Raw genomic sequence first — 20,461 nt, forward strand, 5'->3', positions numbered from 1 at the left:
GCGAGCTGCCTGGCAACATGAAAGAGAGAGCAGGAAGATCTACAGCAGCCAAGAGAACAACCTGCAGACTCTGGACATAAAACGAGCAGAAAACAACGGTCAGCCGTACGATGGAGGATGCAGAGAAAGGTAATAGATTTTCTTTAACAAAATGTCTCTCCGTGTCTGAGTTGTTTTCAAACAACTTTTTGTCGCACACGAAAGTTGGGAAACTAAGCTAACACTGCGCGATGACTGAAGTTTGACCATTGAGAACATATGCTACTTTTTCAAACTGAAATAAACGGCTGTTTGTGTGACAGGGAAATATCTTTAATGTATACCAATATAGTGCAAGAAAAAATATCCCAGAAGTAGAATAATACACAGCATCTGTAACCAGACGATGAGCTAACGTTACTTAAGTAATATATAAACGAGGAAGTTGTCATTTTCCATTGAAGTCAACAACCATGGGGCCGAAAGCTAGCCCGCATTTAGCGCAGAATAGCTAATATGAAACACTTTGATGAGCTGGTTTTGAGATTGTTCTTAGTTTTGGTGAATAATCAAGAGAATTTAACAAGTTACACCCGTTTGACAGCTTATAATGTCCCAACTATACCTGTCGTAGTCCGTTCTGTCTACATTCCTGGTATATTTTTTTTAAACACAATGCACAGTGCACACGTTTAGTGTGAAAGTAGCACATTTAGTGAGTCGGCGCTGGAAGGCTGTTTTTAGTGAGGTCATGCAGGCCTGTGGGGGTGAGTGCATTAACCACAGGTATGCTGTAAATGCACCATACCCACAATTCCTGCTTCCTTTCCTCTCCTGCACCAAACTTCATATTTCCAGTCCTGCTAGGCCAGCCATCCGCCTCCCCATACCTCTACACCACTTATCTTCCACATTTCTTTTGGACTTTCCTTTTGCCAATAGCTGCTTCTCAGGCAAGTGCATGAATTTTGCTGCAGTACAAGAAAATTTGTATTTTTTTATTTATTTATGCATAACCTGACCTTGTAGTTGCTGTGAAAAGAAACAAGTGGTCGAGGTTTATTTGTTCACCTCGAGGAGATGCAAGGTAAACAAGGCAAGGCCCTGACCTAATTTCCCTTTAGGGAAACATTCTTCAACCCCATGCAGAAATGTAATTTCCTGATGTCTGCATGTTTTATTTTGTGGGGTTTTTTGCCCGCAGGGAAGGCACAGCATTTTTTACAATACTGACAGATATAACTTGTTACCTGTTTATTATGTGTGCTTCTTAGTCAGACAATCGTGTCCGTCTCTATGTCTTCCTGATGTATTTTTAAGCCAATTGTCTTAGTCACTATGGTTGGGCTACTTGTCTTATGACCATGGTTCCTCTTTGGTAGTGTAGGTTTCCTGTGCTTCACAGTCCTCCAAGGTTTTCCCTTGCATTACATTATTTTCTGCCATGTGTGAACAACACCAGCACTTTAGGCAGCATGTATCTAAATTGCCCTGTGTGTGGTTTGGCCAGAATGGCCTTTTGTAGCAGAAGTACATTATCATCCTTCCTTGTTCCTTTAAATATCATCGTATTGATTAGTTAGTTCTCTTTTTTTTGTAGTCACGTGCTCATGGCAACAAACCGTGAAGTTCATTTTTTGGTCAGGCCTTTACGCAGGTCTCTACAGTAGCTGTATCCCGGCACCATCTGTACCTGCATGTTTTTCATTTTCACTCTCACTTGTTGGAGTTTACCCTGCTCAGTATTTTATTGGTCTTCCTACTCCTAACCTCACAGCACTCATTGACAGTGCCATCACAAGCAAAGCACTCACGATAACACATGACCCCAGCTCCCCCCCGAACTCATGCTTCATCAGCTCCCATCCAGCCACAGATCCAGATCTCTGATCTTAAAAAAAGTACACTACAGTAAGAGCTTGTTGCCCTGAACAAACTGTAGCAATAACTCTCAATGGACTCGTGTTGTTGTGACTGTAGTGTGTACCTTGTGGCTATGTTTTTGTAATTGATGTTCCTTAATTGTACCAGGACAGTAAATGTATCTATTAATCGATCGACTATAGAGGCACTTCGTAGCATATCATTACAAATATTAGGGGTGGGAATCTCTTGGCACCTCATGATTCGATTCCGATTCAGAGGTCAACGATTTGATTCTAGGTTTAGTTGATTCTGGTTTAGTTTCCCGGTGAATCTGGGACTTCCACAACATGTCCAAAGCAGAAGTGTTTATCTCTGCCACGAATCATGAAACATTATCGGTGTAAATGCAGCAGTCCGGTCGGATTTCGCTCTCAGCTGTGTCGCTGTTTCGTGCAGAGCCACAGCCTGTCCGGGCGCTGCATTTCCAAGTTCCGCTTTTTGCGTTCCGTAAAGAGAACTTTATCGATTAACATTTAGAAAATTGATTTTTGAAAGTTGTGAATCGATTCAGATGCAATGCATCTAAGAATCTATTTCCCCCCCACCCCTAGATATCCTCTTTTTAATCTGTTTTTTGATTAAATCTGTTTATTCCACTCAGTGTGTAAGTGTTCCTCTACAATCTGTCGGTATTTCAGGTGAAACATTACAAAAAATCAGATGAGATGGAGCTAGTTTAGCAGGTTTTAGAAGGAGCGAGCTCAGTGAGTGTATTGTACTACTCAAAGGAACAGTCAGGTCAGTGGTGTTCTTTGCATGTGCTTTCCCCTGCCATTGAATGGAATTCCCAGTGGTAACTTCAGATCGAGCCCGATTACATAAAAAGGAATTTATTCCAGTGTTTTTGCAATTCCCCTAATGTTTTTATTCTCTTCAAAATGCTCTTGAATATCTGAGTCCAGGTTTCTACATATCACAAACTGTAGGTTTTTGTAGCTTGACAGTCATGCATGAGCTGTAGCTTTTGGGTGTAGTCTGTTTTTTTGGTATTTTCTGCTTCCTTGATGGATTCTTAGGGTCCTGGCTCAAATCAGATGTTCAAAAGTGAGACAGTCAGGCTTACATTGCTATGTTGTTTTTCAAACTCAGTTGTCTAATGAGATTGATCATGAGCAGTGGCCAACATTTTTGCCTTATTAGATTTCAGTGAGGCACAACTGGATGCTTTCAGTTGTGTGACTAGTTAGAGGAAGTCTGCACTGATACCAGTTTTTTTGAACAAAGTACAAGTACTCACATTTCAGTATTTACTAATACTGAGTACCCACTACCCATATGAGTACTTAATAATACCATCAGTTCTGACAATAACTTTCAAAACGTTTTTTTTCCCCATCAGATAATCCTCACTTTCTGTCTGTAACAAATTAAAACTACATGCTGTTGCTGACATTTTAACATTCAACTTTGTGTTTTCCTGATTACCAACAGAGCAGAGTTTGCAGTAGAGATGTAATGTTACTGTTGACTTCATACTCATTGTCACAGACAGGCTCTCTGTCTCGACAGGACACTCACTAACACATTGGCCGAAACCCTGACAGATTATAGCAGGCAGACACACAGCTGACGACTTCACAGCTAAATGAATTGATGTGGTGCAGCCTTACCAGGGAGTGTTTAGCTCAAATACTCCTGCCGAAAAATTATGGATTTAACGTGTTTATGCATCAAGTTATTGTCACAGCTGGGCGGCTTATTAGGCTCAATTGATGAGAGGTCAACACCACGTCACCTTAGCGATATCAAGTGCGGTTGTATCGGAGTGGTTTTACAAGTACGAGTACATGAGAACATGGACACGATTCTGGTATCGGTACATCGCTATTCAGATTATATGCCTCCAACCATGTACAGCTGACATTTTTTTCTGTTAGTATCATGTTTCGCGAGAACAAAATCACTCTTTACTCAAATTCTTGATATGAGAATTTTGTCACTATACTGATAAAAAAGAAAAAGGTAAATGAAAAATATGTATTTATCATCCAGTTTTAAGGTCCGATTAAAACATCCTAAAATATTAAGTTTAAAGTAAACCATATAATGTCTATGATTTTTGGACCTTGTTTAAGCTTGTCAAATATGGACTTGCATTTAAAAATCAACATGACTGTTATTTTTATATTGCATTCATCTATGCAATATTTTTTAGGGGTGCTAAAGTACCCCTAAAAACGGGCTAAATACGCCTATGTGTAGGTGGAAACAAATGTTTGTTTCCCCAAACTGTCTCTAAGTTTTTAAAAATACATCTCTGTCACCAGCCATGTTCAGCTCTTGAAGCCTAAGCGGAAAACCTGCTGATTTGCACATTTTATCTCAAAGATTAAAGGGAAATCCCCCAGTCAATTTGGTATATGATTAAAATGTGCCCTATGTTCTATTTAATGGGCCAAATATTCCCAACCTTTAAAGTTTCTGCACTACGCTCAGTTTACTGGCGCAAAAGAGAGCCTTCTGTTATAACGGCAGAGAATAATGTTTTCTTTTTATTCATTCTTATAAAATGACTAGAAACTATCAACTAATCCCAATATGGCCAAGGAAGTGCATTGTTAGTGGAGCTAATCTGATTTAAAAGGGGCCACACCCTTAATTATGCATTATGCATTCATTTAATTTGAATGGGTGATTTATATAAAAACTCACTCCCATTCAGTTTTCATGAATGGGAATATTAGCTATATAGACCAAAAGTGTTTTTTTGTTATTTTTTGTACCAGGCTGTTTATTTCTGCTGTTAAGTTGGGCATTTAACATGAGGGTCTATGGGAAAAGACTCACTTTTGGAGCCAGCCTCAAGAGGCCACTTGAGGAGCTGCAGTTTTTGTCACATTGGCTTAATTTTGTAGCAATGGTGGTTGCTGCTTGGTCTTTAGATGTCAGACCTTGTGTTGGAAGAATTAGCCTGACTCAGTAGGTTCACCTTGTTTTAAAGGAATAGCGCAACATTTTGAAGAACACTTATTCACTTTCTTTCAGATTGAGATGAGATGACTGGCTCTCGTCTCTATGGGAAACATGACGTTACAGCAAGCAGTTGATTAGCTTAGTGCAGACACAGTGCCACTGGAATCTACTGTCCATTTATCCGTTGTCCCTCTGAGGTTTTTTCGCATGATGCACATGTCATGTGAGCTTGGTGGCCACTCTCACTGTATCACTGGCCACCCATGTCTCATGACTCTTGTTTAGACCAATCATGTGACAGGGTATTCCATGAATAGCAAGGTAATGGATCTCATGCAGTGCTTCATTATCCACTTGGCAGAGCTGGTTACGGTCTGGTTTGAAGGGTGCCATGGGTTGTTTTTGGGCCTATCTGGAATTTGTATTCATAATATTTGATAATTTATCCAATTGAAGCATGCCTGTGATTTTGTTTTTTTGGCACATGAATCCAGTGTTGCTCACAAATAAGTTTTACTTATCATGGATCGCATTTTGAAAGGTTCTTCTTACTTCTAAGGGAATGGCGCTAATACCATAAAGCAGTTTTCCTTAAACCTACCGACAGGTAGGACCAATTCCTGCCTGATGGCACAGTTTAACAATATCCAGAACTAATAATGATGCATAACTTGATAGCTTCCTGATAAAATTGTGTTGAAAGACCAGAAGCAAGAGAGGAAAGATGCTGGGAAGGATGTGCTGTCCTTGATGTGGGCCTATAAGTGCATGTGCGCATGTTGATATTTGATAGTTTGCTGTGAGTGACTGTGTGTGATACCTGGGCTGACCTTGCCAAGTACACATCTTTAGGTTTAAAATGAAAAACATTGACATTAATAACCTGTTAATGACAAGGTTTTTGGAGTATCCCACATAATAAAACTGTATCCTGTTTTGGTGAAAATCCAAAGACATTACAATGATGATGAGATGTTATTGTCAGCTCTGTGGGCGGGGAGAAGTTAAATTGTTCAGTGGCAGTGTTTAAAATTCCCTCTCATCTCTGGTTGGTATTTGTAAACTACAGTGCCTGCAGAAATCAGTAACCGGGTTACGAGTATTAATAGTGTGTTTATGAATAACCATATTTATCTGTGTAGCTCATGTAAACATCATATGCCTAATATGGTCAAAACCTGTAAACACAGTCACTTTGACAGTGGAATTTGTCCACCAGTGCTTCAATACTTACAAGATAGCTTTGTCTCTTAATGTGAAGTATTTCCTGGGGAAGATCACACATGCATGTCTGGTTCTGAACCATGTGGGAGTGGAGGATGGGAAGTCACTGTACAGGAAAAAAAAAAAAAGGTGATTCTGAGTTAGTTTTCAAAGTTTTCAAAATGTTTTGCAACCAGAGCAAACTTCTATTTTGATTCTGGTATCCGTGGGCTCTTTTCTAAGGTATCACAGAAATTTTCATTTAAATTCCAGTATGCTTCCTACTAGGACCTTACAATAATCTAGATACCATACAGCTCTATTGTACTCTCACTTACTTATATGCTCAGAATGAGTTCTCCTCCAAACCTCATGCTGTATACAGAGCTACAGTAAATCCATAGTAACATGCAATAAAATCAGCACTGGAATGTCACCAGGCTTCTTTTCCACTTTATTACAGCACTGAGAGTATCAGCAGGTACTTGCATGCGCTTGCTGTCTATTGACACTCCTTGAATGTCTTTGAATTAATTGAACTATTCTTGCATATTTCCTCTCTTTGTGCAGCTTAAATTCCACATATCTCACCTTTGAAAAGCTTTAGTGTGACATGACATAAAGACTACTACTGTATTTATGAGGTTTTATCTACTAATTGATTCATCAAGAAATTAATCAGAATAATGAAATGATAATGAAAATAATCATCCGTTCCAACCCTAGTATGAACACCCACAGAGGCACGTCATGTACTCTTTACCACGCAAAGAGCACGTTTCCTCAACTACCCATACATACTAAGTGTAGCCTCTGGCATCCTCTCCCCTCCATTCTTGCTGACTAGCATTACTGCTGCTCCAAGCTGGACTGGCCACCCTGGATTAGCGCTTCGCTGTAATCTGGGACACTGCAGATTATGCTTTTCATCTAATGCCCCCTGCCTCCCACACACACACACATCATGTGACCAGCCCAACACAAATGGGACCTCTTTTATTTCCTCCTTGGATGACATGCTTGATGACAGAATGCGAGGGGAGGGAGGGAGGGTATTGACAGAGAGACCTGAGAGTATTGAAACAGGAGTGTCACGCAATATCACTGCCGCACCAGCACTGCTAACGGTGGCTAGCAACTGAAAATGCCACTGATTGCGCAAATGGATGTTTAAAAGATGGATTGAGAATTGACCTTTGGGATTATGGTGGAGAGGAAGAGGGAGGGCGTGTTTGAGTGTGTGGAGAGTGTGTGAGTAACCGCTGCTTAAGGGACAGGTAACTCATTAACAGCAAGAAGGGAGCGGAGAGTTCACAACACCTTGACCTGCTGCTGAAACAGAAGATGGAAATCCGGCTTCACTGTACTCTGACCACCTAAAACCCAAGCAACCCGTCTACACACACTTGGATATTGTGTCCCTCACACCACAAGAGCCCAGGACGCTGTAAACAAGGAGACACAGAGTCAGCACGCGCCCGGATCACATGCAGACAATCAGCACTGGCTGGCTTTGCTTAGGTGGTGGTTGTAATCAGTCTGACCCACAAACACACTACAAGCGGTGAACATGGAGCCCCTGGAGGAATACCACTCTCCGTTCGACTTTGAACAAGGTGTCAATGCCAGCTACCTCTACCTCTCCCCAGCCTACAGCGACACGCCGCCCAGCTCGCCAGCTGTCAGAACCAGAGGTAATCGCAAGGAGGAAAGGGAGAGGCTGGGCGGAGGATGTGAGGACTGTGTGTTTGTTTGTGTGTGTGCGTGTGCATGTGCGTGTGTGTGTGTGTGTGTGTGTGTATGCTGGACAAAACATGGGTTGGGTTCATTGGACAGGAAGAATTTGGGGGAACACAAAGCTGTGTGGGTGTGTGTGTCATCTATTGCCAATTTTCATTTTACCTCCATTTAGTTCTAGTCTACCATTTTTTAACGTAGACATTAAAAAAAAATTATGCTCCTTAATGAGAATTAATTTATTTTTGCTATGGTTCTGGTTGTTTCAGTTCACAACTCACCTACATTGCTTTCATCAGTTTGTGTGTGTGTGTGTGTGTGTTTTTTTTAAAGCATTTTCAAAACATAGGTGGCTCAGATTACTTAAGTTTCTTAATGATGATAGATAACAAGATGTCAAAAACAGTTGGAGATGTGATGGATTGTGTTAGATTTGACTGAAACACGCGCTGGTCTGGAGCTTGCTGTGTGAGCGTTCTGACATTTTAATAGGTTATGTCATGCCAGGAAGATGCTGTTCCTTTTGGGATCCATGTTTTGAAAATTGCCCATACAAATTGATGTTGTACTGTCCCATAATTTTGTAGACATGGATTTAGAGACCGCAGTGGTGTAATACTGGCATTATGTACAATATGTCAAGATTATATTGTACAGGACTTGTGGCAGCTAATGCACCATGGTGGAGTTTCTGTGTAAGGGAGACCTTGTTCCACTGTTTAACCAACACAATTAGTTTTAATAATCTTAAATGTTAATGCAACTTAGTCCAGCAAAACAGGGATAATTTAATATCATCAGCTGAGTTTGGTTTGGAGAGTCATCTCCATAACAAATCTAGTGTGACTTTGTGTTCTGCCAACTTCTTTGAATCTTGACTAATTTAACCATTTCAGTCCATCATATTTTATTTTACCTGCTAGATTTTATTTTCAAATCAAGTATAATACAAATACAGCTTCAAGACTAAAGAAAGATATCCAAGAGTGGCTTAGTCACAAATAAAATAAGGTATCAACTATAATGATGATTATGCTTCATTAGTTCAGAGGACAATTGCAGAGCTTGGCTTGTGACTCGTTATCATAAAAAAGAAGAGGTAATTATGTGCTGGCAGTTTGGCAGGTCTGTTTTTAAGGCATGCTTCAACTTTATAGCTTTGCTTTTGTAATTGCTCATTGTTTGTAATTGTATAATTGTTTAATTGACTAAACGAGTCGTTATGGATTGGACGGCTACAGAGAGTTAGGTGGCCATTAGGCTGGGCATACTTGCCCAAGAGGAAATGAGCTAAAGCAGAGGGGTGGGGCAGTTTGTATGTCAACTCATACAAACTTCTCTCTTTTTTTTAATTTTTTTTAATCTCTTTTTCTCGGCACCAACTAATTTGAAACACACCTCCAAGGCATACATTCAGCTACGTCCACACTCACACATTCAGATCTCACAACGCTGCCAGCAGAAAGCTTTTACAAAATTGGACATAGCAGATAACTTGGGGGAGGTGTCGGCCTACTAAATCTGTCCTTCTCACCCCGTGGAGGAGCTGGACAATAATGCAGGTTATCACAATAAAAGTGCCATTAAATAAGGAGGGGGAACTCTCCTTACACAATTCTGTCACTGTAAGCAGGCATGTGTGCATGTGTGTGTGTGTGTTAAGAGGAAATGGCACTGCTGTATCATCACTAATGGGAAGAGAGGGCAAATGTAAGACGCGAGAAATATACGAGGGGGGAAAAGAGCTCGAGGGCAGATGAAGTGTAACGCTTGAGAGGAACAGTGGGGGTGGTTTCTGTAAAGACTTTCTACTCAATTACTGTAATGACTGCCTCCATTTCCTTTGTGAAATGATTTACTGATTTTTAGGGATCTCCTGCATGTTTTGACAGATATTCTCACTTGAGGCGTATCCGCTCAGCGCTTCTTATTCCCATGGTATTATCCCCAGTCCTGAGTTTATGTTAACACTTTGTTATAGGAAGGCAGAGTGATGGTGTTCCTTCATGAGCAGATCTCCCTTCCACAATATTCTTTGTGGGATTATATATTTCTTCTTGTGATTTTGGCCAAAATTCTCTCTCATTTAAAATAATACGAGATCGGGAGCATTTTGATTGCCTCTTAACTGCTGTCAATATGGCGACATCTGGGCTGGCAGCTTGAAGCTAATGGTAACAGCACTACGGCAAACATGCTGACCGAGCTAACGGTGTTATGCTTCCACGAAGACCCTCTTGGTCTGGATGGTGTAATAGGCTGTAACGGCTGTATGAGAGCAGTGCAGAGCGTGCCATGAGCTAGCCAGTTGAGCACGCTCACATGCATGAACATATATACACTAAAAGCACGTGACTCAGCTATGTCCACAAAGCAAGGAGAAGTTTGGACGAGAACACACCTAGAGGGGGAGGGACTTATCTGCTAAAGGGAAACATTACTCCACTCTATCTTTACATAGCAAATACACGTTTGCTGCTATAGTAATGCTCTGCATGTCATATATTGAGATTGGGAGATTTGTGGTGTGACATGAAAGAGAAAAGGGCAGCCAAAATGACAAGAACCTAAGCTTATATGTTATAAAATATGTCATTTTACAGACAAATGAGAGTGGTATAAATCCTCTCATCTAACTCTGCAACAAAGTGGATCTTTGTCAGTCTTTTCCAAACCATTGTGTTTTCTGAATAAGATGATAATCAATGACAACAACCAGACAAAAATATGCTTGTCTCCATTTAATGTTATTTAGCTCCCTACTTTATTAACAAAAGGAAGTCAACAAGGCCAACACAAATCTTATTGCCTTCTTTCTACTTTACTTTTTTTATTTTTTTTTTACACCATCCTATTTTTGTCTTTGTTTGTAACTTTTACTCTAAAACCCTGAAATACAAGCAAAAACCATATAATAAGAAAAACTACTTGTATCTCCCTATTCCAGCTCAGTTCTGGACCAGCACATCCTCACCACTCTTGTCCTTTTGACTGACAGATCCTAACAACTCCTTGGCTCTGTTCTCTTACGCTGTCTGAGCCCAGGATGTCTCCATCTAGAAAGTTGTTTGTATTATTGATGCACTGCTGCACCTACTGGCCACAGCTCTGTCAGAGAAGGCAGCATCAAAGACAAGTGTGTTCACCGTATACTGCATGTGTGTGGAGTGAAAATACACCTGAGATGAGGTTTTTTGTGCAACTGTAAAGTAGGAATGAAAGCTTTTTCCCCTCTCGGCTACGCCTATCATCAAACAGCATCTTTAAAATCCTCAATTTCCTAGTCCTACTCCCCCATGCCACAGCATGACGGCAGAGCAGAGTTTGACAACCAACATCAGCCTCCGCTCCCATACCACCTGTTCACAGCAAACACAGGCCCAACATGTCTTTTTTTTTTTTTTTTTTAAAGATGAGACTACACATTTTCTACATAAAGTGAACACATGACTTGCCAAGTAAGAGGTACGGATGGATCTAACCATTTTTAAAAAAATGTGACTTCACAGGTTCCCAGCAGCATTCGGACTCAGTCCCAGAGGTGGGAGAAGATGCAGTGACGTCTGTTGGTCCCCCTCCCCCTCCCCCTCCACCCGCCATGACAGAGGAGGAGCAGCAGGAGCTCCAGGAGGAGCTGGTCAAGGTCAGGACAGGAGGGATCAGGGATTAAACAGGTTGTGGTTCAGGGAGTCAAGACACTAATAATGGAGAAGGGTTTTAAGTTTTAAAAGCAGGCTACAATGTGTTGCAACTGTTGTTGCTGCTTTTGAGTCTGGCGTTACCCTGTCCATGTATAATGAATGCTCTGAGCATCTTTTCACTTCAAACGGAGCTAGGCTGTGTAGCAACCTTCCATAGCAACAAGATGCCCACTCCAGTTGCATCGTTGCCTCTGTAGCTGATCCAACAACTCACCTTGCTTCCGATGTAGGATTTGTAATTTCCATGACAGCCAATATCTCCAGCAGCCCATGATCGTATTAGTGGGAGACACAAAATGGAGAATCTTTGATGTCGGTCTTCATCAACTAAGGAAAAAAAGATATATTAGATGGCCATTTCTAAAAAGTAAAAACTTTCAGAGAATGTTTTGCATTTTTGTTTTAAAAAAAACACCCTAATGAGTATCCAAATAGACGCAGATTCATTTTATGTCGACAGACTAATTTAATTAATTGACTAATTGTTGCAGCTCTATTTGAATATAAAGTATACATTTAAACCTCACAAAGTGTGTGTGTGTGTGTGTGTGTGTGTGTGTGTGTTTGTTTGTGTGTGTGTGTAGGTTGAGGATGAGATCCAGACTCTGTCCCAGGTGCTGGCAGCCAAGGAGAAGCAGTTGGCCGACATTAAAAGGAAGCTGGGCATCACACCTCTCAATGAGCTGAAACAGAACTTCACCAAAACCTGGCAGGATGTCACCACCTCCACCGCGTGAGTGCTCTCCTACCACAGCATGCTGAGAGTGCACTAGAGCTCTTGTTAAATAGTTTTCTTTTAGTTGTGGCTCTTGTTTATAGGCAATACACATGTTGGGTTATCCTTCCTGTGACCTCAAAACCAACAGCTTTAGTATCCAGAATTTTTCCAAGAACTGCATCTGCTGCTTGTTTGATTATGTTTCTTTTATTTCTGTACTGAATGCCTTGTTGAGAGCCTTTCTTCACTGAACAATGAGGGAAAAGATCATAGGAAGACAAGCTGCCTGTAGCATATGTAAAACAGCTTGATAGGTTTTTATATTGCAGGAAACGAGCAGCAATGTGATGCTTTCAGGCTTTTTTTAAATGAAAGACAGTGAGGTTTAGTTCTGACCTTGATGCCTCTATTAAGTCTTTGATCTCTCTCTATTTTCATACCTTTTTTTTTTTTGCTCCCCATCGCCCTCTTTCTGTCTGCCCTCCTCTCTTTCAGCTATAGGAGGACAACTGAAACACTGTCTCAGGCGGGTCTGAAGGCCACAGCAGCGTTCTCCAACGTGGGCTCGGCTATCACCCGGAAGCTTGAGGATGTCAGGTGAGTGACTTTAAAAAAAGGGAATGATATTTTGTGAAGCAGCGAATCTTTGACAAGCCACAGTATCCTTTGTTCCACTGAGCTACCTGATGATTTGTTTCCTAGAAATTGCCCAGGGATCTGAAAGTACAGCAGGATGTTCATGCAGGGAATTATGGTCCCATATAGAGAGGAGTAGATAAAGCAGTGTATGCTTTAGGGCGTGGCTGGCCTTTGATTGACATGTCGTTACCAGGGTGTCGTCTGGTCGGGGAGTTGTCCGTGTTTTTGTCTTCCAACTTTAACCCTTTCACAATGTGTTCTCAGTTTATGAAAGCCAACCATAACAATTTGATAACCTAAAAATTATTCCACCTTCTTCTGGTTGCTAAAAGCCAAGATGGCGACGGCCAAAAAAACAATCGCATTACAGTTCACAACTGTCAGTTTTCTCTATTATCTTCTCCTTATTCATAAAAAGGCCATATTAAGGTAGTCATAGATCTAATGGATTGATTTTCTGTCCTCACGTTCTGCTTTCAGAGTGTCTACTCTAATATTCCCCAGTACATTATTGTTCATATTTCCTGTTCAAACGAGGGCTTAAAACCAGCAACAGATTGTCCCGTTTTAGATATAGCTCCAGATGACCCCCTCCGGTTGAGATCCTAATCTGTTGTCTCCCCTGTCATTCTTCTTCTCTCTGGATTACTGAGCTGCAAACAAGATTACTAGGCCCCTCAAAGCACCAGCGTGCTGAGAAGTGCAGCCTCACAGATGAGCCTCCACATAGAGCTGGTTTGGGGGTGGGGTAGTAAAGACTGGGCAGGGGTCAAAGGGTGTGTGTGTGTGTGTGTGTGCGTGTGTGTGTGATGACAAGATATCCCCCCATAATACACAGGATTAACACCCCCCCGCTATGTTAATACACAATCAATCTTAATGGGATAAAGCAGGATTTATAAGGGTTATGCACTTAGAATACTCACTGATTGAACATATATTAGAATAAATGAGTGTTTGTATTGTACGTTGTTTGCACGTCCTTCTCTCTTTGTTCCGTCTGTGTGAGAGTGGCTGTGCTATGCTAAGATGCCCACTAACGCCTCCTTTCTTCTCCATAATGCTGCTGGATAGCACACGCTCGTTACAGCACTCCGCTAGCATGCCTGCCTTGAGGTAAGGGGAAGTCTGACGCGCAGCGGCGCCCTCTGACCTACACGTGTTGAATGAAATATGAAAGAGGAAAAAGGCTGCACGTTGTGTTTGTGCACCACTGGAGAAAAGAGAAGCTTTTTTGGCTTCTGTTCTGTATTTTCGTATAATGGAGTATAAAAAGAGCTCCCGTGTGTGCAGGGATGCAAACTTGTCACCTTTCGGCGAAATTCGCCGTTTTTGTTCCGAAAAAGGTCATTTGTGTGATTCATGGAGATCTGCAATAAAAATATTTCGGGGGGGGGGGGGGGGGGGGCGTCCAAGTAATCGGCGAACGCAAGCTGTCATAAATATTTATTCCAAGCTTGTTCGTTTGGCCAACCAGTGTAATCATGTCATCTTCGGGTCTGTAGCTGCCTTGATGCCGTACTAGACAGGAGTGACGTTGGTACGCTTCAAAAACGTCATGGTACAGACACACCAACTCCGGCAGCGACGCAACGGACCGTCGAACGCACCGGCGAGTGGGCAGTTCTGTGTTCAAGTTGGATCAATTGGATAGACGTCCTGCGAAGTGGGCGGGACTTGAGTTTTGCTCTGCCGTTTCCAACATGGCGGCCGGGCCACAAACGATCTCATTTTACAGTTAAACTACACGCTAAAGCATGTTTCTGAAAACATTTGAGGCGGGAAATGTGTAGTGCAGTAACAGAATCTGGATTCATATTTGATCAACACTGCCTAGTTTGATAGTTTGAACGAAGTTTCTGGAGCCGGCGGCATTGCGTTGGACGGACGGCATTTGCATAAAGTTCAATCCATCGAACTTTATGCAAATTCACGTACGGCGACAGGGCAGTCAACTCGACGTGCCGTATCCATCATGCGGAGCTCCTGCTCTACATAGACAATGAATGGGATCCGTTGACTTGACGTCTGCTGCCGGAGTTGGTGTGTTTGTACCATCAGGCTTTCTAACGTAGGCTAACGTGCTAATGTCAGACAGTTCGCTGACATACGCATCGCAAATCACAACCATTTTTGCTGGTTACAATAACGGTGTTATCGGATAGTACAGTGTCTATTTCTCAGGAACCTTTGAAAAATCTAAGCGAGAAAACAACGTTAAATGTACCTACCATACCTTCACATTAAAAAAAAAAAACTAAAATAAATAATGGAAAATCAACGGAGCAAAGGCTTACTCTGATATCGATGTAATGTTAGCGAATGAGGGGTGAGAAGCCCCCTACCTCCCCTTGCTAATATTTATTCCGTTCGTCCAGAGTCAAATCTATTCTTGAGGTTCCAAATATTTTCAAAGCAGTTTGTCTTTCAATGTGAGGAGTCGATCGAGTTATTTTATGTTCCGTCGTTTGAAGCAAACCTTTTAGCCCTGGCATTGGTCTCCCATTATTTATACCTTCACTGGAAGGGAAGTCCATTTTCCAGGCTCTCGCCAGCCCCCTTCAGTGAGGCAGAGGAATAACATTGAAGCATATGCAATATATATATATATATATGTGTGTGTATATATATATATATTGTGTGTGTATATATATATATATATATATATATATATATATATATATATATATATATATATATATATATATATATTCCGCGAGGGGGTTTGGGTCCTTGTCACCTTTTTCATCCCTGATGAGTTTGCACCCCTGGTGTGAAGCTTGAGGAGCTACCGCTCACTGCTACGAGCTATCAGTGGCAGGTTTATAATCTGGCCTCTTGTTTTGTCAAGCTGTTGGAGGTGGTGCAAACATCTCCAGATAACTGATGCTGCTTCTGGTAGCTGTACATTTGGAAACGCCCACATTCAGCAAAGTAGAATGTTTGTCCAGTGTACTGGTTTGAAGTGAATTATCACACCAATTTTTGCTTTGAATTTCTCCAGATCTTAATAAGTTTGATGAGGTGCAGGTCTGGATGTGTGAAACTAGAGCTGCAATTCTTTTCATTATCAATACATTTGGGGATTATTAACGGATTAATGGCTTAAAGTGGCAGTCTGTAACATTGTCATCTATTTAATTGTCTTCTAAGTGACTATCTATCAAAGAGCGAGTTAAAACAATGGTGATTGATCATGTGACCCACTAATGAAAGTGTTTGTACTTGTTGCTTTGCCCAGAAATAGGTGTGGCAACATTCCCGCGCAAAATTCAAAACTTTACTTTAAAGTAAATAATTGTACTTTACAGTCATTCTGCACTCTCTTGGTTCTGCTTTCATGGAAATCAACACCTCTTAAGCACCTTTTCAAGAGAACAGAATAGAATGGGGTCACTTTATCCTGTATTGTGTTGTGTATATCGGGTGACATGACCCCTAAAAGATGTGATCACAGTCATATCCTCGTCCGACTTCTTGTCTCCACTTTCCCAAACTCGTAGATTGTTTAAGTGGATGTCAGATCAATTCAAACACTGTAGGTCCGTCTGTGATCTCGTTGTTTTGTGTCTTTTGCTTTCACAGGAATGCACAGACTTTCAAGTCATTGGAGGAGAAAGTGGAGACTTTGAAGGTAATTTATTAAAAACAGACCTAGTGGCCACATTTTCTCATCTCTCAATGTTTAAGTGCCAGTGTTTAAAGCCCATGGCTATGTATAGAGTGTGTGGATAAACCATTTAGATGAATTTTACTCATTCCGGCTCTATACTTCGTAACATTACTACTCCACCGCTAGCCATTTGCTGTTAGTTTACGTTATAAGTAAGTGAACCGCTGTAACAGTTGCTTTTGCAGCAGTACACAAAAAAATGGCTGCCATGGGAATGCCCATTCTACTGCTATTTTTAGGGTATCTATGGTTACCCTTTATCAGCTCAGTGAAGTCTTATCGACCTGGTCAGCTACTTTGTGCATTAGACTAACTCAAGTGTAAACATTATCCTTTCAATCCGTAGGCAAAATCTCTCTATTCATAGCCAATCAACTCTTTTCAGTGTTAATGTAAACAGGAATTCCCCTTCAAACCACTTAATAATCAACACTTAAAGTGAAACTACGTCAGCATTATTTAGTGTAATGAACTGAACAATGTTGCGTTTTATTGCTTGAAATTTAACTTCAATTTAAGTTTGTGTTATTTCTTTCTCCATATGGTCAATACTTCTCATTTAAAAAAAGATTAATTCATAAGATATAGAAGGATGTTTTATTTTTATTGATTAAACAATCTCAGTTACATTGATGCATTTTAAATTTTATCTTCAGAAAGAGCTACAAGTGAACCTTGAGTTTTGCAAACCGATTTTTATTTTAAATGTGTTTTTTTTTTAGTGTGCATATGAATTACATTGTTAACTTGAGTTACGAGAGTCAGTAAGTTAATTATTCCTCCCCCCCAACAGACCAAGATGACTCCATCAACTTCTGGCACCCCTGTCAAGGAGGATGACAGCAGCCCCACCGACGAGTCTTTGATCAGTCCGCCTGAAGGCTCGCCAACCCAGGACGAACCGATGAACTGAGACCCGCCCGACCCCTCCTGACCTCCCACACGCCCCTCAACACTGACCCTCCCTAACCTCTGGACCGTCAACACTCACCCCCTCTAAACTCTTGTGTGCCAGGCTCCCTTTATTGGAAACAAGTGACTTACCACCGCTTGTGATCTAATTGTCTGCTCTTTTTGTCTGACACGTGCGCCTAATTGTCGACTGGTGTGGAAACTGAAAGCATGGGATGGGTGCAGGCATGTGGTCTTGTGTCAGTTGTACTATATACTTGAGTCTGTTTAGGCTCGCTGTGGGGGAACTCCTCCCTGCTGTATCACTTTCTTCTTCTCCCTTCATTTTCCTCCTGCACTCCTTATTTCTCCGCTTTTCTCTAACCAGATGCCAAACCTGCTCCTTGTTTATTTTGTCTTCATCAAATTAACTCCATTTCATATTTATGTTTGAGTTAAAAAATTACACAACTATAGAACTATTACAAACTTGATTGACCATGTTGGAGCCATTCTTAGTTTACTTTGGTTCCGGGACCAACCTGGTTTCTGTTTTCTTAGTTATATTCCTTTTAGGAGACCACGCAATCGTTAAGTAGTCTAACACTGTGTTCAGAATATGAATGTATGCCTTTTTGTGTTATAAGGACTGCAGTTACCAACTCCAAAGCTGGTATTTGAAAACACACTTCAAAATAAAAACTCCCCATTGTTAAAGAGCCTGTCAGAAAATGATCTCCACGCTTGGACAGTCAGAGGAAAACAGCCAAGATCAGCAGAACAGAGGCAGAGCAAACACACAGTCAAGGTCCAGCCTTGACCCGGGGTGAGAGTGGAATAAATGTCTCTCCAGAGCCACAGTCAATATTTAAACTTGTCCATTGTTTCTGCCTGGGAGGTAACAAACAGCTAGTCGCTCCCTTTTCTGTAACACAGATGAAAGCAAGGCAAGCCGGCTGCTAGTTCGTGTACAGATACATAACAACGGTGTAAAAGAGTAGGTTTACCTTCATTTTCTTACAATCTCTTGTTTTTTTTAGCTAATGTGGTCCAGATTTAAACACTTTTTGGATGGATTGGCAAGGTGCTAACACTCTCACCCTCTCTAGCGCCATCAACAGGTCCAATACAATCATCATTTGTGACTAAATACCTGCAAAATGAACAACATTCCCATCGGCCTCAGCTGTATTTGGTGTTGAGTGCTTAAGTTAGATGGTGAACATTGCAGACATTATACCTGTTTACCATCAGCATGTCTACATTGTCACAGTCAGCATGGTGGCATGCTGACGTTAGCATTTGGCTAAGAGCCCTGCTCCACTTAATACATCCTCACAGAGCTCAGGGCTGCAGACTCTGGTTACTCCTACATTTCTGCTCAGAGGAGCACAACATGATCAAATCTGACCCTTTTCATAACTGCTGGGTTTACAGTACTTTCTGAAAATGGTGCTTTCATACAGATCAAAAACTAGTGAACAGTAACTCTCACTATAGTGAGATAAGGTTTAATTAAACTTGAAGTGCAAACAGAGCCAAAAAAAAAAAGGAGGGCACCAGGATTTAAATCATATTTCTCAACACTTGTCCTGCTCTGAAAGGCTGGTACAAGTCTTCCCCTTCTGGTGGACGAGTGGCTGCACATGAATGTGAATGAGCTCTCTGAATCATTTCATTTGCCACACAAACTGTGGACAAACGTCCCGGGAGAACGCCACATACAGGCCGAGGGAGGGATTTCTGCTGTTGCTGTTTTCACCAACCGTGACACAACTGTGCATGCTATTCCGAGTGTACAGTAATGGATTTTTACCAGTGCAGTATCTCATGTCCTCATGTAACATCACTCACTGCAGCCATGACCTGGTTCACTGAGATAATTCATCACAGCCTTTTATCTCGGACATGAGGCTTTATTTGTGTCGTACATAAAACCGGATTTGTTTGTTCTTTAATTGGAACCATTGGGTGAAGAAATGCTCTAATTAAAAATACCTCTGAAGTAACCTTGTGAGTTAACTAGTGTCTGTTTAACAACGTGGTGGTGAAAACGGGAGTTTATTTAACTGCAAGGGGAGTTCCTCAAGTGGGAACATACCACTTTGTTTGAATGACGTGACCTTTTTAACACAAAAGCGTTTCTAATGTGGGGGAAGAAGCATTTAAGTCCACCCACAGAAGGTTAGAAATGTCTTTTGAGGACAAAACTAACACGCACGTGCAGTAACCTAATTTGACCACAAGGGGGCAGCCCAAACGCAAAACTTAATTCCAGACCACATCAACTCAGAATGAACCGTCAGCATGTCCTTTTCTTTTGTGACACACAAGACAGCTGTCAGTCTGAGCAGTTCCACTAAAGTGTAAATGTTAATTAATCGTTGACAATTAAATACAGTGTATAGTGATAGTATTTTTTAAACTTAATTTCAGTGTTTCCCCATCAGATTAAAGCTGAACAACTATAATTAAAATGTGATGCAGGTTACAGCCAAATATAGTCATATCCCACCGCTCTATCATCCATTTAGGAAATCTAAGAGGAAATAATGAACACTGAAATGTATACTGACATAAGTAAAAGTACTATTACTTTAAAAACATTTTTACAAAAGTGTGTACTTTTGAGTACTTTTGCTTGAGGGAATGAAAAAAGTAGGTCAGTTAAAATGTACTGAGTCAACGTTGCTGTATTACGTTTTTAAAAGGAGGGGTGGTGATATAAAATACTAGTTTACTGCATTTAAGAACATCTTTACACCACATAATAGATTTAAATTACATTGAATCAACTCAAGTAGAACAAACTGCAGTCCGTACAACAACTGATCATCAATAGTAGAAATGTACAACTGCCTTCCTCACTGGAGCCGAGAAAGATTAACCAGAAAAGACAATCAAACCAAAGTTTTAGCCTCAACAGAAGACACGCCGCTGAACTCTCCAGACGATATCAAAAGCCACGTTGCTAGGCAACTAAGTGGCTTTTGATATCGTCTGGAGAGTTCAGCGGCGTGTTGTTGGGCTCACCTGTCTGGACTCCAGCACCGCAAAGTGTAGTCCTCCACTCTCCTGGTT

General features: G+C 41.2%; 1 protein-coding gene across 3 annotated transcripts; it reads left to right on the plus strand.

Moving 5' to 3' along the window:
* Positions 1 to 17,876, plus strand: tpd52 (tumor protein D52). Of its 3 annotated transcripts, none has more exons than XM_084031566.1 (7): positions 1 to 129; positions 11,268 to 11,401; positions 12,044 to 12,192; positions 12,673 to 12,774; positions 13,891 to 13,932; positions 16,402 to 16,450; positions 17,283 to 17,876. In XM_084031566.1, the coding sequence occupies exons 1-7, from the start codon at positions 111 to 113 to the stop codon at positions 17,400 to 17,402; spliced, it is 615 nt and encodes a 204-aa protein (XP_083887692.1). In that variant the 5' UTR covers positions 1 to 110; the 3' UTR covers positions 17,403 to 17,876. The 3 variants fall into 3 exon arrangements, with proteins under 3 accessions (XP_083887692.1, XP_083887690.1, XP_083887691.1); XM_084031564.1 differs by lacking the exon at positions 1 to 129 and adding an exon at positions 7,113 to 7,715; XM_084031565.1 differs by lacking the exons at positions 1 to 129; positions 13,891 to 13,932 and adding an exon at positions 7,116 to 7,715.
* The last annotated feature ends 2,585 nt before the right edge of the window (positions 17,877 to 20,461 follow it).

Source organism: Eutrigla gurnardus (assembly GCF_963514095.1).
Source record: "Eutrigla gurnardus genome assembly, chromosome: 17".
Classification (NCBI taxonomy): domain Eukaryota; kingdom Metazoa; phylum Chordata; class Actinopteri; order Perciformes; family Triglidae; genus Eutrigla; species Eutrigla gurnardus.

Excerpts from the sequence above, each read along its gene's own strand:
- tpd52 (XM_084031564.1), top strand. The coding sequence starts at position 7,592 with ATGGAGCCCCTGGAGGAATACCACTCTCCGTTCGACTTTGAACAAGGT. Across the intron at positions 7,716-11,267 it reads GCCAGCTGTCAGAACCAGAG|GTTCCCAGCAGCATTCGGAC; the intron begins GTAATCGCAAGG and ends GTGACTTCACAG. Across the intron at positions 12,193-12,672 it reads GATGTCACCACCTCCACCGC|CTATAGGAGGACAACTGAAA; the intron begins GTGAGTGCTCTC and ends CCTCTCTTTCAG.